Raw genomic sequence first — 22089 nt, 5'->3', positions numbered from 1 at the left:
AAGAAAAAAGGCTCTCACTAATTTTTAATGTACCTGTATTAATGACAGGAAATGCTGGTGCTCTGTGTGTAGTTTTCATGCAGATTTACATCCACTCATAGGAATGTAGCCCTGAACCACCCACTGGCTCTTCGTGATCCTTCCTGTATTGCTGGAGAGATGTATTAATGAACAAAAAGGAGCTCCTAGCAAAGACAAATATTTTCCCTCTGCTGAAGAAAAAAAAATTAAAATTGGCTAATTAAACTCTTCAGAGTAGTTTTGTGTCTACTGCATGTAATTGTGCACCATTATCCAAAAGTGGTAAGGACCTAAACTAGCTGAGTCCCTTTAAAATAATGTAGTTGTTTGCAAGTACATTACCTGATTGCACTAAAGTCACACTTTGATGGTCACAAGCCATGTACCATCTACTACACTGGTCCACATCATAAGGAGTTGTGGCTCAATACTCATGTTTGTCATGGTAACTAACTTTGCTATATTAATTTTACAGGAAGTGTTACTTACAATATGGTTAATCTTCATTAATAACTATTATCAGCAATAATATTCACATGCAGTTTCATCTATGGCTTATATCCAGAAAAGACAGTTTACAATTTAGCTAATCCAGGCCATGAATTATTCTGCAAAAGACAAATTAGACTGAACTTGCATTTCTAGTTGTGCTTTGTTAGAATTACTACTAAAATATAATAGCTGTTGAATTAGTAACTGTAGATAATTTAACCTGTTTTTCTCTTTGCAAATGGTCTGTCAGCAAGGAGTGGATTTTTATTATAATAAGGTAGTTACTGCTATTTATAATACAACACATCTGCTGACCCAAAGTTTTACTTAAGACGTTAGTTTAAATGAACACCATCATGGTGGAGAAGATATGCTGATAAAGAAATATTTTGATCAGCATTCATCACATGGGACTTTGGAAATCCTAGGCTAAGATTATCTGCAGGGTTCTTGCTTGGTTTGTCATTTTGTAGCAATCCCAGTGAGAGTTACAGAAATTCTGCCTCAGCAGTTCTGTTTGAGATGGTATTTTGCCCAAGACTTGACACTTTGGAGAAGACTAGCCATCACCTGTTCCTAACAGGATTCCTCCCACCCCAGCCCCAGTGGAAAAAATCGGAGCCGAGTGCGTTAATGTGCGTTCCTCCCCTCAGCTAACCAAGGCAATTCTGCGGAGCTGCCCATCTCCTGGGTTTGACGGGGTCACTTGTGGGCTGGCAGTACCCGAGCACGGCGTGCGGCAGCGTGTTCTGCACGCTTCACGGCCGAAGCGCACATAAATCCAAACAACAGAGAAGAACTTTTGGGTTTTCTTTATGAATCAAGTCCTTGAAAAGGTATTCTTTTCATAAATCGCTTTTACTCTTTTATAATTTCTCTTGACAATAATTCTTGGTGAGTATGCAGGTAACAACAGCAAGGCAAGCTTAATATTCACTCAGACTTAATCAAATAGATCATATAGTCTTCATTTTACCCATTAAAATATTTTCATTTATAAAAATTAATCTAAATATAAATATTAACACTAAAGATTGAAATCACTTGATGACAAAATAATTCTTTGTGTGCTATAACATATGCTTTTATGATTTTTTAAAACAGTAAATTATATCTTTGCACATATTTGGCACAATAAACATTTGTAAAAATTCAAATGCCTTATAGCAGGTGGGATTTTTTTTAAATTTTTTTTTTTTTTCAATGCCTACACAGTACACATTTTTCTGTCAAAGAAGACTGAATATTTTAACATTGTAACACGATAATAGTTGCTTTTCATGCCTCTTAAAGTAAACAACCTATTCCAAACTTTGTTGGCTTGTTTAAATCACACTAACAGAACAAAAGCCAAAGAGTTATTCTATTAAAATTAGTAATTTCTGTATTGATATTACATACACAATATTAGTTATTATTTATTAGACGAATATGTAGACCAACCACCATTAATGACATTTCATAACACGCATACCTGCATAAACCAGAACCTGGGAATGTATTGTATACACACACGAGAACAGTCAAGGAAGGAGGAGGAGACTGGATAACAAAAAAAATACTAGGCATCCTACTCTGTTTAATCTCCTTTAATGGATTGCATATATAAATCAAATCTGTTTGTTTTATATATATATTTATATATTAAACAGAGTGGGCCATATTCAGAGAACTAGTATTGTGTGAGAGTAAAAGAAGGCATAATTTCACCCAGAATGAACACATTGGGTCAGATCTTGGGCAGATGGAAATTCCTTGAAGGGATGGAGTGATGCTTCTGTATTCTAGGTGGGAAGATGGTTGTATTTACTCCGAGGGTTCCTTACATGCAGCTGGACATCAGAGTACTGACAAGCTAGATGCCAAATGTGGGTGGCAGATTTGCAACGGGCACTGTTTTTCCAACTGTCTCATCCAGCCATTCCTCACCTTCCCTACCTGCCCCCCTAAATCCAGCCTAGCCAGGAAATTTGCCCAGTTCTTCTCATATTTGCCCAACCATAGACATTTCACAGCCTGGTGTCCCAGGGGACTGCTTATGCTGCTGGTGGGTGTTTGCTGGGAGCCCAGGGAAAGCAGCAGCTCTCCTCCTTCACTTGCACCTGCTGCTCTGCTCTGGGGAGAGCTCATCCCTCCTTCCTGCTGAGGAGGAACTTACCAGCCCGTGCCCTCCTTCATAGCACGTTTCACATCGACCCAGTTTGCATTTGGGTACCTGCTCTGAACTTTGTGTGGAAGATAAGGGATTCACTGGCTTATCACCTCCTCTGACTACCTTCTTTGTATTCTGCAGAGCAAAAAGTACCACAAATTGGTAAGGTCCTCCCCAAAAAAGGTGAGTGGGACACCCTGTAAGCAGCATCTTCCCTCCTGAGCATCTGCTCAAGGGCCTTCCAGTTTGCCTCACCTTTCAAAGGTCTCAAGAAATGAAAGATGAAATTTTACTATTCACAATCAAATTCAGAGTGGTGCAATGGTAGTGGGATGCACATGGCACCAGTGACAGGCCCCAGCTACTCTACGCTCGCTACAGGGTAGTAAAGGAAGAGACATCTGGGCTACATTTGACCTCTCCTCAGAGAAACCGGAAAATGGCAGAAGGAAATCTCTTACAGCTGCAGCTACCCTACAACCACCAGCCAGTCAGCAGAGATCTCATCCACAATGGTTTTACTTTCTTTTTCCAGTCTCAAAGATTTGGCCAGAATTTATTCTGAACTACAGCGTGGTTGGACACCACCAAACAGACAAGAAAAACAAGACATACAAAGGTGTTGGTTTCACAACAGTGTTCAGATGCCAGTTCCAGATGCCAGGATCGTAACTCAACAGACACCTGGTCCACATGTGCTGCCACCAATTCACGGTTCAACATCACATCCATGTTCCCCCTGTCACCAACAGCAAAATACCTAGCTCTGGAGCTAGAACATTAACTCTGCCAAGCGTACCCTTAGTGAACAGAGCAGTCTTTGCACATCGCATCTGTCCTACAAACCCTGTCAAAACTTCCACTGACTCCCTGGGAGCAGAGCTAGGTGCACTGATTCTCCACTCCCATACACACTGCACAGAGTTGTTATTGCTCAACAAGACGGATGCCTACGTGAATAGTAAGAGGCCAGCAAATATGGATCACAGGTCTGCTTTGTTCTTTCTTTTTGTACGAAATATTGGCCTATAATTATGATTGACTGAGTGTACAAAAACATACTGCAGTTTAAAGACGACATACTTTAGTACAATCAATAGGGAGAAAAAGTGCATCTTAAAATGTGGAGCCTTGCATTTGAAACTCAGCATCCTTTCTAGAGTCTTGTGAGAACTTTAAGGCAGAGTTTCCTTTAGCAGACCACAATGCTGAAGACTTGGACAGCTTTCTCAGTGAGGTATCCAAACGAAGCCCTATAACTGAGGCATTGTGGGTTCTTGAGGGTCCATTTTCAGCTGGACATACACAATGGCTGTTAAGTAAAGGCACTCTCGTGTACAGCCTTAGGCAGTGTGTTATTGGCAGTAGGGAAGTGTAAGTTTAGTACATCACAGCAGATCCTATAGCAGATTCCTAGAACAGAGAGGGACAGGAAGGAAAAAACCATGATGAAACACAAACCAAGCTTGCTGAAGCTTCTAGGGAGCCACATCCTTCCTCTTCTCACTTCCCCACCTATTTGCCACATATCTAGTGGCAGACTGCTTCGGGACAGTCAGGTTTTTTCCTTATCCCTCCATGGCTGCTGTAAAAGAAATGATTGATGGCTGCCCAGTGAAGCCTATTTGTTCAAACCCTGCAGAGCCAATGCATGGCCTATCTACCCCTTAAATTCCAGTTAGGTAACCTTTGAACATTTCTCAAAAGTTAGTGAGATTCAAGGTCACTTTCACCTGCTGAGTTACAGTGTGCATCTGGTTCTGTGAGAGTCTGGTTCAGAAGTCTGAATTACAGGGGACCAATAATTTATTTATTTTTTAAAAAATAAGGGTAGCACGTTCCTGGAGACCTGGCAGCCAGGGTACACAGGCTGACATTCAGGAGCTGCTATACTGTATGCAGTCAGACACCTTCCTGGTCATACTTGTTCAGAGATACCTCAGTGGTCTGTATTCTTTTTCCTCAAACTTTTAAGGTAAGTTTTGTGAAGATGCCAAAATATACTGCCTACACAGATACCACTATCTCTCTATTTACTACTTTTAACAGCAGTTTTAAAAACATTTGTCATAAGTTTACCATTAAGTCCTTGGCAGTGCTTTTCCTCTCTTTAGTTCTTTGTGTTAGAGATCCTTGAAGCATGAAGTTTCTGTTAAATGTTCTAACGGTGGTAACTGGAGAACCATCTCTTTTTTCACCTGGGAAAAATACAAAAAGGGAGATTTTTCACATAGAAGATTGAAGCAGATGTAACAATACTCCTAAAGAGTCACAGATTCTAGAGAGATAAAATTTCCCCTAAGATGTATGAGGAAAGCTGGATTTAATTTAAATGAAAAACAGCAGGCTGTGATATTCCAAATTTATTAAAGTTTGAGGCCATGTCAATCAGTGGAATTAAACACGAGTAAAACAAGATTAATGCAAGGTGGAGCAGGCCCTACAATTGTCAGAGATAATGCACTGTGGGGTTAACAAACAAACAAAAAAGAAAACATGAAGGAAAACAGCACTTTATTTTATAAAGCAAATTCACAGCCATACCCTAACGTACCAGGAACATTGCTGAGCCACATCGTATGGACGGAAATCAACATACAGAGGCTTTAAGAAAGGAGTGGTGGGTTGTGGAGGGTGGCAACTGGCTTTTGGTTATTAAACACTGTGACTGCTTGGGCCTCACAAACTCAACCCAGGCACGCTGGAGCAGCAGCATCCCTGTTGCAGGGCAAGTATTCAGCATTCCTCATTTGCTTTTCCAAGACTTTTGCTCCTATTGATTTGTCATTGTCACAGCTTCGACTGAAGAGAAAGTGGTGATGCTTTTTAACATGACAAATGGGTATTTTATGTAATGCAAGTACAATGGGAGATAAAGAAGGTGGACATATTTAGGCTTTCTCTGTTCATTTTGTAACTTAATGTTTCCCCTGCTTTGCTGAACTGTGCATTATATTGAACTTTATAAAAAGAGACTCTCTCTTTAATGTATGTAACAACTTTAAGTGCACCTTTTATTGGTGGAGCTGGAAGTTTTCTCCTCTGCTGTCTTGATGTGTCTATTGTATGCATCTGTAAACAACATATACGCATTACTCGACTCTGTTACAGAAAAAGAGGCAAGATTTCCCCAATGTATTTTTGAATACTACATAATGTTCTGGCACCTGGTTTGTTTGCTTTTGATCCCGTTTCCTTGTCAGGCGAACACATGGAGCCACGTTCAAGCCTGCAACAGTGAGAGCTGATATTCTGCTCTCAATATCTGAAATCTTCAAAGAAAATAAAGAGAGAGACAGACAGATGGGGAGGGGGAAAAAGAAGTTTAAAAATTACTGTGGATGCCACTACTAAAATATATCCCTCCCCCAGTCAAATCCTCTTTAATCAAAAAATATAATCAGATGGTTAACTTCTTTGGCAATTCTGACACTTTCCTATATTCTTTAGTCCTGATGTTAAATGGGGTTTAATCTATTATTAAAGACGAAGTAAAAGATCAATCTAACCTACCTTGTGAATCCAAACAAAGGCCTTTTACTCCTTTTGAGGAAAAAAAGAAAGAAGGGGAGAAAACCTGCATCTGCCATCTCCCAGTTACCTTTAGCTGCATAATCCCAAATTCCTTCAAGCTGTGTTTTCCAAAGGCTACATTCAAGGAATGACTTTGTGGGACATATTTCCTAATTCAAAATTAATTTCATGCACATGCAAAGTACATCCTCCATCCCAAAATCTAAAAATTTGATCTTAAATATTTATAATTTGTGTATATGTATGTTAAACACAAACATGCATAAATGCAGGTACACACTACATAAAAACACTCAATGGAAAACAAATTGCTAGGAAAAAGTCCAAGAAAGCAAAGATCTGGGGGCAAAGCAGGCTGATGTTGAGACTAGTGGAAAAAAATGTTTCCAGAAAGGGAAAGAAGTGTCAGAGAAGTCAGACATATAACCCGATTCCTGATTCACAGTGACACCTGAAGCTGTTCACTCTGCAGAAGACCTTCCGTTGGCCTCTTTGTCAACCTCCTTGCATAGCTTAGACCTCTCTCCTGTTCACCTCTCAGCCCCATTAACATATTTACTGTAAAATAATAACTGAAGCCAACAAAACGTCACTGCCAGTTTGCCATCTAGTGCAGCAATGCACTTCTGACATCAGACAGATGTCAGGCTCTCAGATCTTTGCTCAGTCCAAAATTGGCCATGCTCCCACCAAGTAAAATAACCAGGTACTTCCCATTAAAGACTGGCACAGGCAAGTCAGAGTGCCTCGCTTGGTACAGACTGGTCAGTGAAATCATTGTCCCTCAGTTGCTAGCAGTGTGAGCCCCTTGAAATCCGGCAGCATTATCTCCTTCAGCTTGCAGCACCAGATCACGATCTGTTCTGAGCCCCAGACTTTCTGGAGCCTGCTAGAAAGATGCTAGATTGCCACCCACGAGAGCAATTGCCTTTTGGCTGGGATGCGTGCTGCTTAGGGCTAAATACCAAGGCAGGTTTGTAAGTACTAGGCTCTGTGCTTGCCTCAGTGGTTGGCTGCCGTTGGCCTTTTCTGGTAGAACAGTACCGACACTGGCTTCTTTTGGGAAGTGCTTTACAATCTGCTGATTGGATAAACTGCCTAAGACTATGTCTGCAGTCTGCCCACAGCCATGCATGTGACACAGAGCACATCATGGGAGCGGCCTGGTAGCAAGAAACAGGTTCTGTCTTAGTATTGCAGTAACAGGCTGTTGCGCTCCCATGTCCAAAAACAAGCTGGGGGAAGAAATAAACAAATACAGTACATCTGGCTGGGCTGAGTTACGCATCTCAGTTATGCTTTGCTCAGCTCCTGTGATGCAGTCAGCATCCTTGGATCATCAGTCCACTGTGGTACAGAAGAATATTGGAAGTAAGTGTGTGCAGACAACAGGTAAGCGCTAGGCAAGGCAGTGTGAAACCTGCAGATACAGAGGAGCTGCTGTCCTCACCTGAAGCTCTGCATGATGAACCTGTGCAGCTGCTGTGGCCACCTGATCCTCCAGATCGGCCAGCTCAGATTCTGCAGTAACACTGTTGATCTTGCGTGCGGCGTCTTCCAGGTTGGTCAGCTGCCCCTCCAGCCCGTACACTGTGCTGGCTGTCAGGTACACCTGCAGGGCCAAGGCAGGGAGAGGTGTCAGCGATTTCTGGTTTGTGAGCACGGAGGTTAAGCAGACTGCATCTTCCATGATACCTTTGAGCTTCACTCTTTGCTAACCCAATACAGGGAGACTTACCTAGCAGAGGAAAGTCATGGGGGAATAATCTGAAAATACACATCCACAAAGAGAAGGGAGGCATGAGTTGGCCGCACTCCAAATTTCATAGGTGCTACAATGGTATTCCATATGGATTTGTTCCCAATTCACCAGAAAAAAAAAAGCTGAAAAGTTTGCTTTTTTATTTTTGATATTCAGTTGCATAACAAAACCCCCAAGTCTACAAGGGGAAGTCAACACGTTATATAAAGCTGTGATTATTGAAACACACCTAATGCCTTCTGGCAATCAAAACTCTGCAAGAATAACTGTTTAGCAGCATATGGTTATTAACTTCTTACAGAGTAAGTGTGCTTACACGTACAACACAGTTTTCCATCCAATCCTGCTCTCACCCAAATATTACAGCAGCAAAAACCTTCCTGCCTCCTGGCCCTTTGGAGTAAATCTGTGGAGGAGGGCCAATAGACTTATCTGGGCCACATAAAACAGAACAACAGACTTTATCATTTAGAGATCTTCTCTAAAACCAAACAACTTCTAATATTTTGACCCCCCTACAATAGCTCTGATAACTGCAGGTAAAGGTTCATTTCCCATTCAGCCCCTTGAAGCAATAATTCATGATACACTGTGTTTTATGTGTTCCTTTTATTACCCAAAAAAGTATAAGGTACATGGCCAGATGGAGGTCTCTGGTTTATAGAAAGAGTGATTTTTCAAGCATTAGATTTTTACATCTGTGCTTAAAATTGTGTAGACCCATATGAAAATACTACACCTTCTGCCTATTTACTAGACAGCCAAGAGACTGTGTCCATGAGGCTGGTAACAGCACAGTGGAAATGAAATACATATTCTGATTTTCTCCACTGGCAGCCTCACTCACTCTAATAGCAGTAAAGGCTGGTGCTACAAAACTAACATGAACTAAACATGTTCTGTGGCTGTCTTCATGGTTCAAGGGGCAAGCAAACAGGATCTGAATCAGATCCTTGAGTGGATACCTTCATTTCATACATGTTTTTTCCTCAAGTCTTTATATCTGCCCACAATTCCTAGATCATGCAGCCCTTTGACATAACAGGTATTCAAATAATTTCTGGCCACTCTGTGACTTTATGGATCAAAACCGGAGAATGATGATTAAGATTTAAATGAGTGATTACTTTTTTATTTTTATTTTTGTTTCTTAATTGCTTGCAATAGTTTTTTTTTTTTCTTTGTATCAGTTGTTTCAAGGCACAAATGTAGATATATTTTTTTCATGTATGTGACACTGCTAAGAAACAAATTCAATACATCTTGTATGAACTGCATCTTGTAAGACAACAGTCTAACTGCAGGCATGAAATATTTGAAAAATGTACCCAGAACAAATAAGTGATCTGATTTAACATCTTTGCTGAAGTACTTGGAGACACAGGTAGGCCATAAAGTTAACATGCTGATTTAAATAGGAATGCTTCTGCTTTTGTGGGTTTTAATTATTCTTTCCATTCATTTAAATGATACATTTTTGTGGTGTGACATACCACAGCCACCTCAGATTAAAAGGCAATTTAAAAAATTTTCCTATCACATCTGAAAGCTCAGAGAAAGAAGAAAAAGGAACATTATTAATGGAAACATCTTTAAGAAGTTAAAGAAAAGATGCATTTAGATGCTGTGCCAAAATTTTCTCACAGTAAGTTGTACTTTTCAAGAGGGGAAAAAAATATCTAAAGAAAATAGGACTGATAGAAAAATGTGGGAAGGTAATTTTTTTTTAACTCAATCAGCCCCTACATTTGTTAAATTTTAATTTCACTGAACCTTTCCCAGCTAGATCTAAATAAAAGATTTTTCTAAAGAATGTTCTTTACCTGAATAATCATTGCACTTCCAAACAGCAATGGTGTACTTTCAGGTCTCCATTAAATTATGCCCTTATGTATACATTCACATTCAGATTGTGAAGACTTATTTTATCATCATTTAGGTATGTACAGTTTCCACTAAAACCCACCCAAACTTGTGCTGGTACTGGTGGCACTACATGCTTCACACTGATGCATGTACGGTCCCTGAAACACTAGAGATAGCAACAAAGAACGAAGTGTCTGTGTACACCCAAATCCTCTTCCAAAATTTGCTGCAAAGAGGATATGCTGCATGCAGATATGCCCCCAGCTGCACATGGAAAAGTTATGGATCCCTGAATTTCTAATGGCTCCTTTACTACGGAGAGTGGTGGTGAAATCTTGAAACCATGAAATTTTGTCATCTACTTCATATGTTGTCTGGGGCAGAAAGATGTAGTGTGAGGACACAGCAAGGCTGAGCTGGATACCTTATGAATCATGCCGGGAACTGAGAAGAAGCTAAACCAGGGATATGCTGCAAAGAGGGCAGTGCCACAGCAAGCAATGCTCTGCCTCAGTGCCCAGTCTCTTCTCAGTAAGAAGTGCTTGTCCTGAAGGAATGACTAGGGGCCACAGCACCGCAGATGCCAAAGCTCCACAAGAATGGGAGGGATTGTCAGAGTGTAGCTGGGGAAAAAAAATGCACCTCAGTTTACAACAGTTCTCCACAGAAAAAAATGTGGGAGCAACTCTCCCCAGATTGCTTTCTGTCGTCTTGTGGAATTTCTTAGTTCTTCTAAAGACACAGTCCAGCCTGAACTTGGAATTTCGTTCTGTATTCACTCTCCTGCCAGATGCATTCTGTGGTGTTTTGAGCTAGGACACTGTAGTATTCAGTGGGGAGAAAATCTCCATCTACTTACCTACTTCTATTATTCTGAAAAAAAAACCTGAACTCAACTAGAATTTGTTGTGGGGATGCATCTGTTGTGTAAGAATGAAATGGATATCATGGTAGGTGGTGTGAGTAAGGCACTTTGCTTGCCACAAGCTCAAGTTATATCCTTCTTGTCCAGCATCTCCCGGACACATCCTCCTCTCCTGCCCTCCCAGTCCTACTCGGGAGGACTCCCAAGCCTATTTCGCTTGCTTGTTTTGCACTGCCCTTCCAGAGAGGAGCCAGGAGCATGGCTGCTGTGCGGAAAGCCCTGTGGTGGGGCAGGTTCAGGTGGCTGTGGTGCCCCATGATGGAAGGCAGGAGATGACACTAACCAGGACAGTGTGTGGGAGTGAGGAGGAGCAGGAGCACATCAGCTGGCACAGCAGGATGCCTGTGAAGGCTGAGCATAGGTGAGAAGAAGTTTGGAGGTCAGGTTATGCCCAGGAGCTGGTTGGGGAGGAGAAGGTGCTCTGGGGTGGGTTGGAGGGCATCCTGTTGGTGTGGAAAAGGTTTTGGAGCAGATGAGGTTAGGAGGGGTAGGATCTAGTTTGGGAACCTCTGAGCTGAAGCAGGGCTGGGAAATTTGAGCTCAGAAAAGGTATGGTGAGAGGGTCTAGGGGTTGTGGGACTGGTGGGAGGGTTCTGGAGTAGGACAGGCCCAGTGCCAGGACTGGCTGTTACTGCCATGGATTATCATCCACTCAGTCCCTATCCTGGGGCTGTTGTGGAAGTGCATTTCTATGGAGGAAACTGATTTTATCCCCAAGAAGAGGTTCTGTCTGAAAATTTTATGGGGCTAAAGAAAACCAGGACCTATTTTCTTGAGTTGATCAGGATGTTGTAACAGGACAGCTCAGATTCCTACGAGATCTTTAAGAGCTCCTAAGGAAGGGAAAAGTCACTGAAATGTAATCAGTTAAATTTGGTAAAAAGAGAAAATCAAAAGTTACAAGTATACCATCTCCATTAAGTGGATGCACAAAAATTTCTAATGAGTAGTGATTTCCCTCTATGATTCAGCACTGCACTTTTTCCTGCAGATGACAGGTACTCATGAAAAAGGGCGGATGACTCAGACATGACAAAAAAAAATTGTTTAATTTGGCTTCTCCAGCCTGCTTTTTTTAACAGTGCATCATGTAGCTCCATCTCCCTGGGTGCTCAGTGCAGTATGCTGGGGATGTGTGCTCCTCAACTTCTCTGTGTGACTGGGGACATGCTTTCCCTACCTGTCCTTACAGTAATGAGGCTGTGCTGGGACTTGGACATGTGTGGTTTCAGCCAGGCATAGTGTAGCCACATAGCCACAGAGGTTTGGAGGGTTCAAGTTCACTTTTGAGGTAGAGATTCTAAAATCAGTTGTAAACCTCAAAACATCCAATTCTGCCCCCTGCCCCACATATGCTAAAGTACACATTAAAAAAACCCCAAAACACACATGAGCACCCCTCTGAAATAGGATTTTTTTTCTGTTTATTTGTATAATAAACTAAAATTAATTTGGAACATCCACTGATGCTGCCTAAGTGCTTTCCCTTTCCAGTTGGCACACACACAGAGGTACACTCACTCACATACGTCACACTTTCACATACTGATTCATGTTCTTACATTTTCTTCCAGTGTGGTGAGCTGCTCATCGAGTTTGATGGGGTCAGTCCCCAGTGGGAAGGTCCCTCTTCCTCTGTCCTGAATGTCAGCTGGGAAATCGCAGGGACTGGTGGATTCTGCTATCAGTTCTTCAGTGGCATTGATGACTTTCAGGACTTCTGTAGATATGTTGCAGAGAGAGACAGCAGAGTACTTCTGTTTTGTTACAAGAACAGACAGAGAAAACAACAGCATTAAATTAGCACAGAGGGGTAATATGTAAAGATCACCTTGCTAATAGCTGCAGCTTTAGCTGTGCTAAAACAACACACCTGGCTAACTTCTGTGAACAGACACAAGAACTGTGTAATGAAACTGGAATCTACCTCTCTTTTTCTCCCTCCCTTTTTCACATATGCACACTGCTACAGCATGCAAAATAGCATACACATGCAATTCTACAACACAATTTCTACTGGAATCTTATCCCCAAGGAGCACACAAATGTCCAGCTTTAAAATCCAAGTGAGCTAAATAAGGCTAGTGTTTAAAGCGGGTTTTAAAGCACAATCTTCCTTTTCGGGTAGTGGCAAACACATGTGGAATCATCTGTCTCCATATCCACAGGAGCTATTGTATTGCAGCCTCAAGCACAGGAGAGCAATCTTCAGCAGCCCTATGAGGACAGCATTTTACAAAGAAGTTTCTATGAATTATATGATAGCCCCAAAAACCAAAAGTTGAGCGATAAGCGTGTAAACACTTGTATCCTCATTTTTAAAAATTTCAATTTACCTTTTTTTTTAATATTTATGAAACAAATTATATCAAATGCGAAGGTAAAACATGCAGTTTTATCCATGTTTTCTGTTTTTTAAACAACTGTAAGTTGTTTAAATCTGTAAAAAACTGTAAGCTGTTTAGGTCAGTGTACAAATTGGTGTTCTTCATTTGTAATTTGTAATTAACTATCCTGATTCTGATGATTCTCACAGAGCTTTAGGCTTCAGGACAACTCCTCTGCTGGCAATAAATTTTCACCTGATGTACCTTCAAGCATTAAGCTCAACATCCAAACTATAAGGAATGGAGATTGAGCCAAAGCCTGTTGAATCCAATACAATTACTGACATTGAATTTACCTGCAATACCTTTAGTGGTGCTTTGCCTAAAAGAAAGTGTGGGAAGTTTAGACCTAAACTTCATTCATTCCTCAAACGTGCAAATAATTATGCATGTGAATTAGAGGAACAACCATCTGTAAATTTTCTCACAAAAATATCTGAGGATCAAAACCAAGGAAACAGACAGTCTTTGGATTCTATATAGTTAATTCTACAGTGCAGGGAAGTATAACTGATTAAAAACGTCTCTGTGTTATGTAAACATTGTATTAATCAATATGTTAGCTGGCATCAGAGGCAGGATATAGCAGAAATAATGTTCCTCTGCTTCACACAAACTTTGGTGAGTTTAACTGGAAAACCTCTTTTATTACCTCTTTCCTTTAATTAGCTGTTCATTTTTATGTTAGATAAGACTTTAACTGAAAAACTACTTTTTTAGCAGTGTGTGCTCAATTGTTTTGTATCAATACATTAAGGCATCTTCAGCACTGTTACTTCTCTGAATTACAAGAAATAATTAGATACATGAGATTAAAGAGAAGGAGAACAAAGCAAATACAGTATGCTACAACACTCAGATCTTTAGCTTGTTAGCACAGCCAACAAAGCCCTGAACAAGGCAGGCCTAGGACTCTCTTACTGAGAACAAATACTTGAACCCCATAAATAGCCTACTGTTTTTTCCATTTATTTTCACAAGTGCCAATTAGGTTAAAAACAGATCAATAATTTTATAGGACAGAAGAGGAAATCAATGTTACTTTGCTTTATCATTTGCTTTTACAAGTACCTAATTTTTATTTTATTCTATGAGTAGTGAACAAAAAAAGATAAAGGTCCGACACTACATTTTCATCATCATCTTCACTGATGTATGTTCTCCATTTCAAGAACTGTAGCCTCACTTTAGTGTTCATTATTTCTTAAATGTTTTCTTACCCTTTGTAGTTACTGATGGATTTCAAAAAAAGATTAAATTAGAGAAAGGTGTTCTTATACCAGAACACGAGAAACCATATTGGCATTTGTTACAGACCAATTACTACAAACCAGGTTTGTTTTGTTTTGTTTTCTGGTAGAGTATTCTGTGATAGGAAGCTTTATGGAATCAAGATTTTGAGTGAAATACACTACCTTCTCAACAGCAAATGGATAGGGGAAGAAAAGTTTAATGAGAGGAGAGGAGAGGAGAGGAGAGGAGAGGAGAGGAGAGGAGAGGAGAGGAGAGGAGAGGAGAGAAGAGAAGAGAAGAGAAGAGAAGAGAAGAGAAGAGAAGAGAAGAGAAGAGAAGAGAAGAGAAGAGAAGAGAAGAGAAGAGAAGAGAAGAGAAGAGAAGAGAAGAGAAGAGAAGAGAAGAGAAAGAAGAGAAGAGAAGAGAAGAGAGAAAAGAGAAATTTCAGTTGGAAAGGACCTACAATGATCATCTAGTCCAATTGCCTGAACAATTCAGGGCTGACCAAAGGTTAAAGCATGGTATTAAGGGCGTTGTCCAAAGGTCTCTTAAACACTGACAGGCTTAGGGCATCAACTACCTCTCCAGGAAGCTTGTTCCAGTGTTTGACCTCCCTCCTGGTGAAGAAATGCTTCCTAATGTCCAGTCTAAACTTCCCCTGGTGCAGAAATGTGACTTTTAGCTTTCCTGGAATTTTGAGGTAAGTTCTTAGTGTCAGATGCTGTTTGACTTTTAAAACCAAGATCTGCTTCCCATTGAGTGTTGCACAAGACAGCTAGATGAATGTCCTTAAAGTGTGTGCATCACTGAATGTATCTCAATCCTAGCCTGCAGGTATCTAGACACAGCAGTCACAACATTAAAACTTTTCTTTAAGCTTGTGAAACATTTGCTTTTATAGTATAACAAGGATACAGCACTAGACTTTACACACAGTTAAGAAATACATGGCAAGCAAAAGTGATTTTCTTTAGAGTATATCTTGTGAGTAACTCTTCCAAAACTTAAGAGCACAAGTAATATTTCAATGTATTTTAATCCAAACTTCATTAAAGTTTTCTGCTAAAGGAATTTTGCAGCTTTGCCTTGGGCTATATTTTACAGAGAAGCAAGAAGAGATTAGTATCTGCCTAAGTGAGACATAAAATCAAAATGGTGAGTTCAAGTGTTCTCAAATTGGAAAAACTGCATACTCAATTAATGGTTTTGCATATGTTTTTACCTCTTTTTTGAGCTACTGTCAAAAGCTGTTAAATCAGCCTATGTTCCAATGGCCAGTTTGCAAACTTAGTGGGGTATGCGAGATAGAATTATTTAAACTGTGTAAGGAAAAAAAAAAGAATGTGTCCTGGAGTTTTAGTGCTTCACAACCCTCTCCCCTCCCCTCCCATGCACGTCAAACTTAGTATTTATGAGCTTCTATAAAAATCACCTAAAATTCACAGACACACTCACACTAAGATTATCCTGGGAGGTGGACATTTCAAATTGCTATAAAGACCTCTTCCCTGTCTAATTTGTCTTGCCCTTGCGGGAAAGGTCATTGTTAACATCTGTAAGTGATTGAAAGAGACAGCTATCATGCCATGATGAAGTCTCTCCCATCTGTCTTGTCAAGCAAGTCAAAGAACTAATATGGATGTGATAGATGCAGAAAGCAATCTCTGTTACAAATATCTAGCCCAGAAAAGCTAAGCGCAGCCATTCTTCTCGAAACACTGGGATGAATTCTGATTTCAACTATGCTACCCTACTTCTGGATTAACACCACCCCTCCCAAATTAAATCAGTGCAGCTGATCGAAATTTGAATGTTTCTACTGGTTATGAGAATCTTTTTTTTTACGGAATTTGAGATGAAGAATTTAATGGGTTGAAGAAAACATGCATTTATCCTTTTTATGTTAATGATCACATTCATAAATATGTTAAAGACACAGTCAAAAGGGGATGCTCAATTTCCCCAAGTTCTTTGTGGGAGAGTTTTAAAACCAATGAAATACTAAAAGTGTGTATACAAGCATATATACATATATGTGTGCACTGAATATAACAAACAGCATCTTGTAAAACTTCTTTACTGTCATTTCTATGTGTGGCTGGGAAGATGGAAACAAATCCTGTTTTGCTCAAAATTATGTTTCAGTGGTCTAAGCTAGCTCTTGCTGACTGGTAGCTATTTCCCTTCCCTTCTGCTGTCTCTTTCCTTGCTGATGCTGCCAATACTTCCAATACTTCCTTTGTTGTTTTACTTAAGGATGCTACACTGGAAGGTGCTTTATAGAACAGTGCTTGCATGAAGGATGATGAGTAGTGGGAGGAAAGCAGGATGATAAAAATGAAGCAATGTAAGCATCCAAACTGCTGACCGTAGGTGAGCATTAAGTCCTTGTATGCATCTCAGCGGCCTACGACATTTCCACACCAAGTCTCCTTTCCATGAACGTTATTGCTTTTATTTTTAATGCTTTTAAAGTAGTTCTCTATCACTTGCACTAATTTTTTTCTCCATGTTGTACTTGGTCGTTAAACATTCTCTCTTTTTTGCTACTATGATGTTATGTCATCGTTAGGCTCTATTAAACTGGCATGGGAGGCAGTGACTTGCAATTCAGTAGAGAACTGTTGGGATTCTAGAGGACTTTCTGCGAGAGAACGGCCATGTGAGCAATCCTGCGTGAGAACAAGACTGATAAGAGCCTCAGCTTGAGCAAGAATGCCATGAGGACGTAACCCTGAATGGGGGAGGAGAAACTCGACGAGACAAACAACCCCTGGAAGGAGTTTGGATGGAAAAGGAAGTTACACAAGGCAGGAAGCCTGGCAAGGCTGATGTGGCACCTTTTATCCAATCATAAGAAGGTTTAAAGCGCGGGCTAAGTTAACTGTCCAATCTTGAGGAGTTATATTGCATGTTATTCATGTGTGTGGGAGAACGCTATAAAAGGGCTTTCTTAGATATAATAAACGGGCATTGCTTGATCACATTGGTCGTGTGCGTGCTCAGCTCTCCCATATCTGGTGCCTGAACAGGGACCCTCAAGATTGGCACAAGTCTTCACCTGGAATGAGGACTCATCAGAGTGCAATCTAGGGTAGGAGAAAGCCGGTTGAAACAGAACCAGACACTGCCCCGGTGTCTGAAGGTGAGAAACAGCATGCTGTAACTTTAAGATTTGCGGAGAAGCAGCGGCCAGGGAGGAATGGGGTCCATACTTTCAAAAGACAAGCAAGCAGTGGTAAAACTCCTCCAATATATCCTCTCAATGAGAGGGATAAAATATGATAAATCCACTCTGGAAGGCTTATTAAGATGGAGCCGAGAAAAGGGACTTATACCGAGTGTAGGGCTCGCGTTTGAGATATCTACCTGGGAACCTATAGGGAAACAACTTTGGAATTCAATTAGTGATGGGGGAAGGTCAACGAAAGAAGTGAACGGCTATCCCGTACTCTGGAAGCTGATCCAAGAGACATTACAAGAGCTGAGTAGCAAGCGTGCAGCTGTTGCTTCTGCCTTTGCAGCTATCGGAGTGGCTTCTAACTCTGACAACACGCCTCTGATGCCTGCATCGCTAGTGGCTCCCGTCGTGTTAGGTCAGAAAAAAAACCCGTTTGCTTCATCGATTGCGCCACTGGGACCATGGTGGGCAGCAGGGGCTAAACCGAAAGCTGCGCGGTCAGGAGCTGAGAACACCGGAAGGGCACCTGATGCCATCAGGAAGGAGAATGAGGAGGTATCGGAAGAGTCTGCGGCGTCCAACAGTGGGCAGAGCACGGAGTCTAACAGTGGGTGGAACACAGACAGGAATGCAAGCGGCAGTGACATATATCCGCCTTTGCCTTCCTCGCAGGGCAACACTACGGGAGAGCAGACCCCTGCCTTACAAGGGGGTGGCTTTCAAACACAGAAACCTTACTCCTGCAACTTGTAGACAGGCTTGAAATATTGGCTGCAACGCAGGAAGAAAAGGTGGAGCAAAAATCGCATATCTTTTCATCGGCTGCGCAACAGCAACCGTCTGCTCCTGATCCACCACTTGAGTATTCAGTTCCAGTACCGCTACCAGTCCACTCCTGTCATCATCATAGGCAGGGGCTGTGCCTTCATCGTCTCACCCTACAACACCACATCTTTTCTCTTCACAGATGCAGAGTGCCTCAGTGGCCACACACCGATGGAAAGGGATTATTAGAGATGCTATTGTGGAAGGGTCTATTATTTCTGAAAGTGTACAAGCATTTCCTGTCTCTATTAATAGTGCTACTGGTACTAATGAATGGGATCCCTTAGACTGGAAATTGCTTGAAAAGGCTAGAGCTTCAGTAATACAAAATGGTCTTCACCATCAATTAACAAAACAAATAATTAATTATATTTTTTCATCAGTACTGTTAATTCCAAAAGATATTGATCGAATAGCAGCAGTTGTATTAACTCCATCTCAAAATATGTTGTTTGAAAGTGCATGGACTAAATTAGCTAATGATGAGCAAGCTTGCCCATGACCACAAGGCGATCCACTTTATCTTGCTCAGACACAAATAAGGGGTGTATGGCAAGCTCAAGATCAGGGACAGGAGGTGGTTTCCTGTCCAATCACACCTCCGCCACAACAGGGAGTGCCGGAGTGGACGTGGAAACAGCAGTAGATGTTACAATACTAGATCAGAAGGTCCACTTAGTGGGTAGTAACGTGGAAGGACTGTTAGGATTTGGATTAAGTGTTTTTATAATAGGGAGATCATCAGCAATTCACCAAGGCATTCAAGTATTATTAGGAGTAATTGATGCGGATTATACTGGTGTTATAAAAATAATGGTTCAAACCCTAACCCCACCTGTGTTTATTCCCAAAGGCAGTAGAATTGCTCAGCTTGTGCCATTTAAAGCCTGTGTTCTGAATGCAGGGGAAGGTAATTGAGGGACTGGTGGATTTGGATCAACCTGACAACTGCAAGTATATCTGTCTCTTGATATAAACCGAGGAAAACCAGAATGTGAAATGGTTATCCAATCCCCTGACCAGGCTTCGAAAAAATTAAAAATGTTAGTAGATACAGGGGCCGACATTACAATTATAACAGCCCAACAATGGCCTGCCTCATGGCCTACCATTGAGGTGGCCACAGGAGTGTTTGGCACTGGGGGGTCCCAAGCCACCAGAATTAGCAAAGATCCTATTGTAATTAAATTTACTGATGAGGCTCAGGTCACCATAAAACCTTACGTGATGCATGTTGCTATCACATTACTTGGACGAGATGTCCTAAGTCAAGTAAAAACAACATTGATCACACAACCTTTTCAGTGATGGCCATTGATGAGCAGCCTATCCTCAAACTTACATAGAAAACAGAAGCACCTGTGTGGATAGATCAATGGCCATTGAAACAAGAGAGGCTGCAAATTATCCATCAGTTGGTTTAAGAACAATTGCAAGCAGGACAGATCACCCCATCACAGAGTGCTTGGAATACTCCAATTTTTGTTGTTCCTAAAAAGAACAACAAATGGCGATTGTTACATGATTTATGTGCTGTCAATGGTGATGGAATCTATGGGATATCTGCAGTCAGGATTACCATCTCCTTCCATGATACCAGAGTCTTGGTCAGTATTAATCACTGATCTAAAGGATTGTTTTTTCACCATTCTGCTTCATGAGGATGATGGGCAAAAGTTTGCATTCTCTGTCCCATCTATAAATAAGGCTGAGCCAGCAAAACAGTACCATTGGATGGTGTTACCTCAAGGAATGAAAAATTCTCTTGCCTGGGCATTAGAACCAGTCAGAAAAAGGTTTCCTCAACTATTTACCATTACATGGATGATATATTAATAGCTGGGAACACATGCAATCAGAAGCTATATTAGGTCATTTGCAAAAGGAACTGTCCAATAGAGGTTTGAAAATAGCCCCTGAAAAGGTACAGTCTACCTCCCCTTGGAAGTATTTAGGGTGCACAATAACCGATGCCACTATTTTCCCACAGAAATTAAAAATTAATACAGAGGTCCACACATTGAATGATGCCCAAAACCTAATTGGAGACATCCAATGGGTTAGAAAGTTATGTGGTATTACCCATGATGATCTAAAGCCATTAATGCCATTGTTGAACACTACTGTTAAGCTGATAGCAAAAGAACCTTGACACAGGAACATAAAACTGCTTTGCGAAAAATTACAGATAAAACAGAATCGTGTCATGCACCACGAATGCAATTGGAACTCCCAGTGCAACTGATGATTATCAATAGCGGAGGAAATAGACAATATCCACTGGCCATCATTATGCAATGGGACTCAGAACAGAAACAACCTCTGCGAATTTTAGAGTGGGTTTTTACTGCGCATACCCCTAAGAAAACCATAACTACAAGAGCAGAATTACTATCACAATTAATCATGAAAGACAGATATAGAGTTATTGAAATTACAGATACTGATCCTCAAACTTTTATTGTCCAATTAATACTAGAATATTTAGATTGGCTGCTCAGACATTCTGAGGCATTACAAGTTGCTCTTGAAGATTATACTGGTCAGCTGTCTAATGTTTACCCAGTACATCGATTACTACCGTTGTTAATGAACCAAGTAATTGAAAATTTTCCAATACAGTCAGAAATACCAGTTCAAGGGTTAACAGTTTTTACAGATGCAGGGAAAAAATCGAAGCAAGCTGCATGCACCTGGTTAGAAGGAAATGAATGGAAATATCACCTCATTCAAGGCCAAAGATTCCTTACAGACGCTAGAACTCCAAGCAGTTTTGTGGGCATTTTTGTCCTGGCCAGATTTAGGATTAAATGTAGTGTCTGATTCACTCTATGTAGTAGGAGCAGTAAAAAGGATTGAATGAGGACAAATAAAAGAAGTAAAAAATGAACTCTTAGGAAGACTGTTGCAACAACTAGTTCACACTCTTGATCAGAGAAGCGTTGTCTACTTTATTACTCACATCAGAAGTCATCAATCCAAGGAGGGATTAGGATATGGAAATGAATTAGCTGATCAATTAGTTGCTCCAGCCTGGTCTGGACCTTCTCCAAATTTGTTTGCACAAGCTAGAGAATCTCACCATTTTTTGCATCAGTCAGCAAAAATGTTGCATAAACAATTTTAAATTCCTTTGGCAGACGCAAAGGGCATTGTTGCCTCTTGCCTGTCCTGTCAAAAAACAGGGTTTGGCCTGGGTACAGGAGTTAACCCACCGGGCCTATCCCCTCTACAACTGTGGCAAATGGATGTTAATCACATAGCAGAATTTGGTAGGCTAAAATATGTGCACGTTGTTATTGATACCTTCTCCACGGCCATTTGGGCTACAGCCCAAGCTGGAGAGACAGCTAAACATGTTGAAAAACATTTATATAGTTATTTTGCTGTACTTGGGGTGCCAAGAAAGATTAAAACAGACAATGCTCCAGCATATATTGCTGGGCGCTTCCAACGTTTCTGTCTCTTATGGGGCATTGAACACTGTACAGGGATTCCACACTCTCCTACTGGACAAGCAATCATCGAACGGGCTCATCAAACTCTGAAGCAAATGCTTCAAAAACAAAAAGAGGGAATGTCAGGTATGATGCCGGCTGAACGATTAAGAGAAGTTTTATATGTTTTAGATTTCTTGAGGCTTACAGGAGAATGTCAAGAGCCATCAATGATGATTCACAGTTTAGCAATAAAAGGATTCACAGTTTAGCA

General features: G+C 40.9%; 1 protein-coding gene across 3 annotated transcripts in view; it reads right to left on the bottom strand.

Annotated features, from left to right (window-relative positions):
- Nucleotides 1-1323: 1323 nt before the first annotated feature.
- MYRIP (myosin VIIA and Rab interacting protein) overlaps nt 1324-22089 on the bottom strand; it is a 246049-nt gene continuing 225283 nt past the window's right edge. For all 3 annotated transcript variants that reach the window (XM_074900668.1, XM_074900669.1, XM_074900670.1), the window contains 6 exons: nt 12315-12509; nt 7650-7811; nt 5833-5937; nt 5677-5737; nt 4745-4863; nt 1324-4078 (listed from right to left, as the gene is read on the bottom strand). In XM_074900668.1, the coding sequence (XP_074756769.1) occupies nt 4046-4078; nt 4745-4863; nt 5677-5737; nt 5833-5937; nt 7650-7811; nt 12315-12509 (675 nt within the window). In that variant the 3' untranslated portion in view covers nt 1324-4045. The remainder of the gene's footprint in view (nt 4079-4744; nt 4864-5676; nt 5738-5832; nt 5938-7649; nt 7812-12314; nt 12510-22089) is intronic.

Source organism: Athene noctua, chromosome 2 (genome assembly GCF_965140245.1).
Source record: "Athene noctua chromosome 2, bAthNoc1.hap1.1, whole genome shotgun sequence".
NCBI classification, from domain to species: domain Eukaryota; kingdom Metazoa; phylum Chordata; class Aves; order Strigiformes; family Strigidae; genus Athene; species Athene noctua.
Note: the sequence above shows the minus strand (reverse complement) of the source record. Positions and strands in the feature narration are given on the sequence as shown.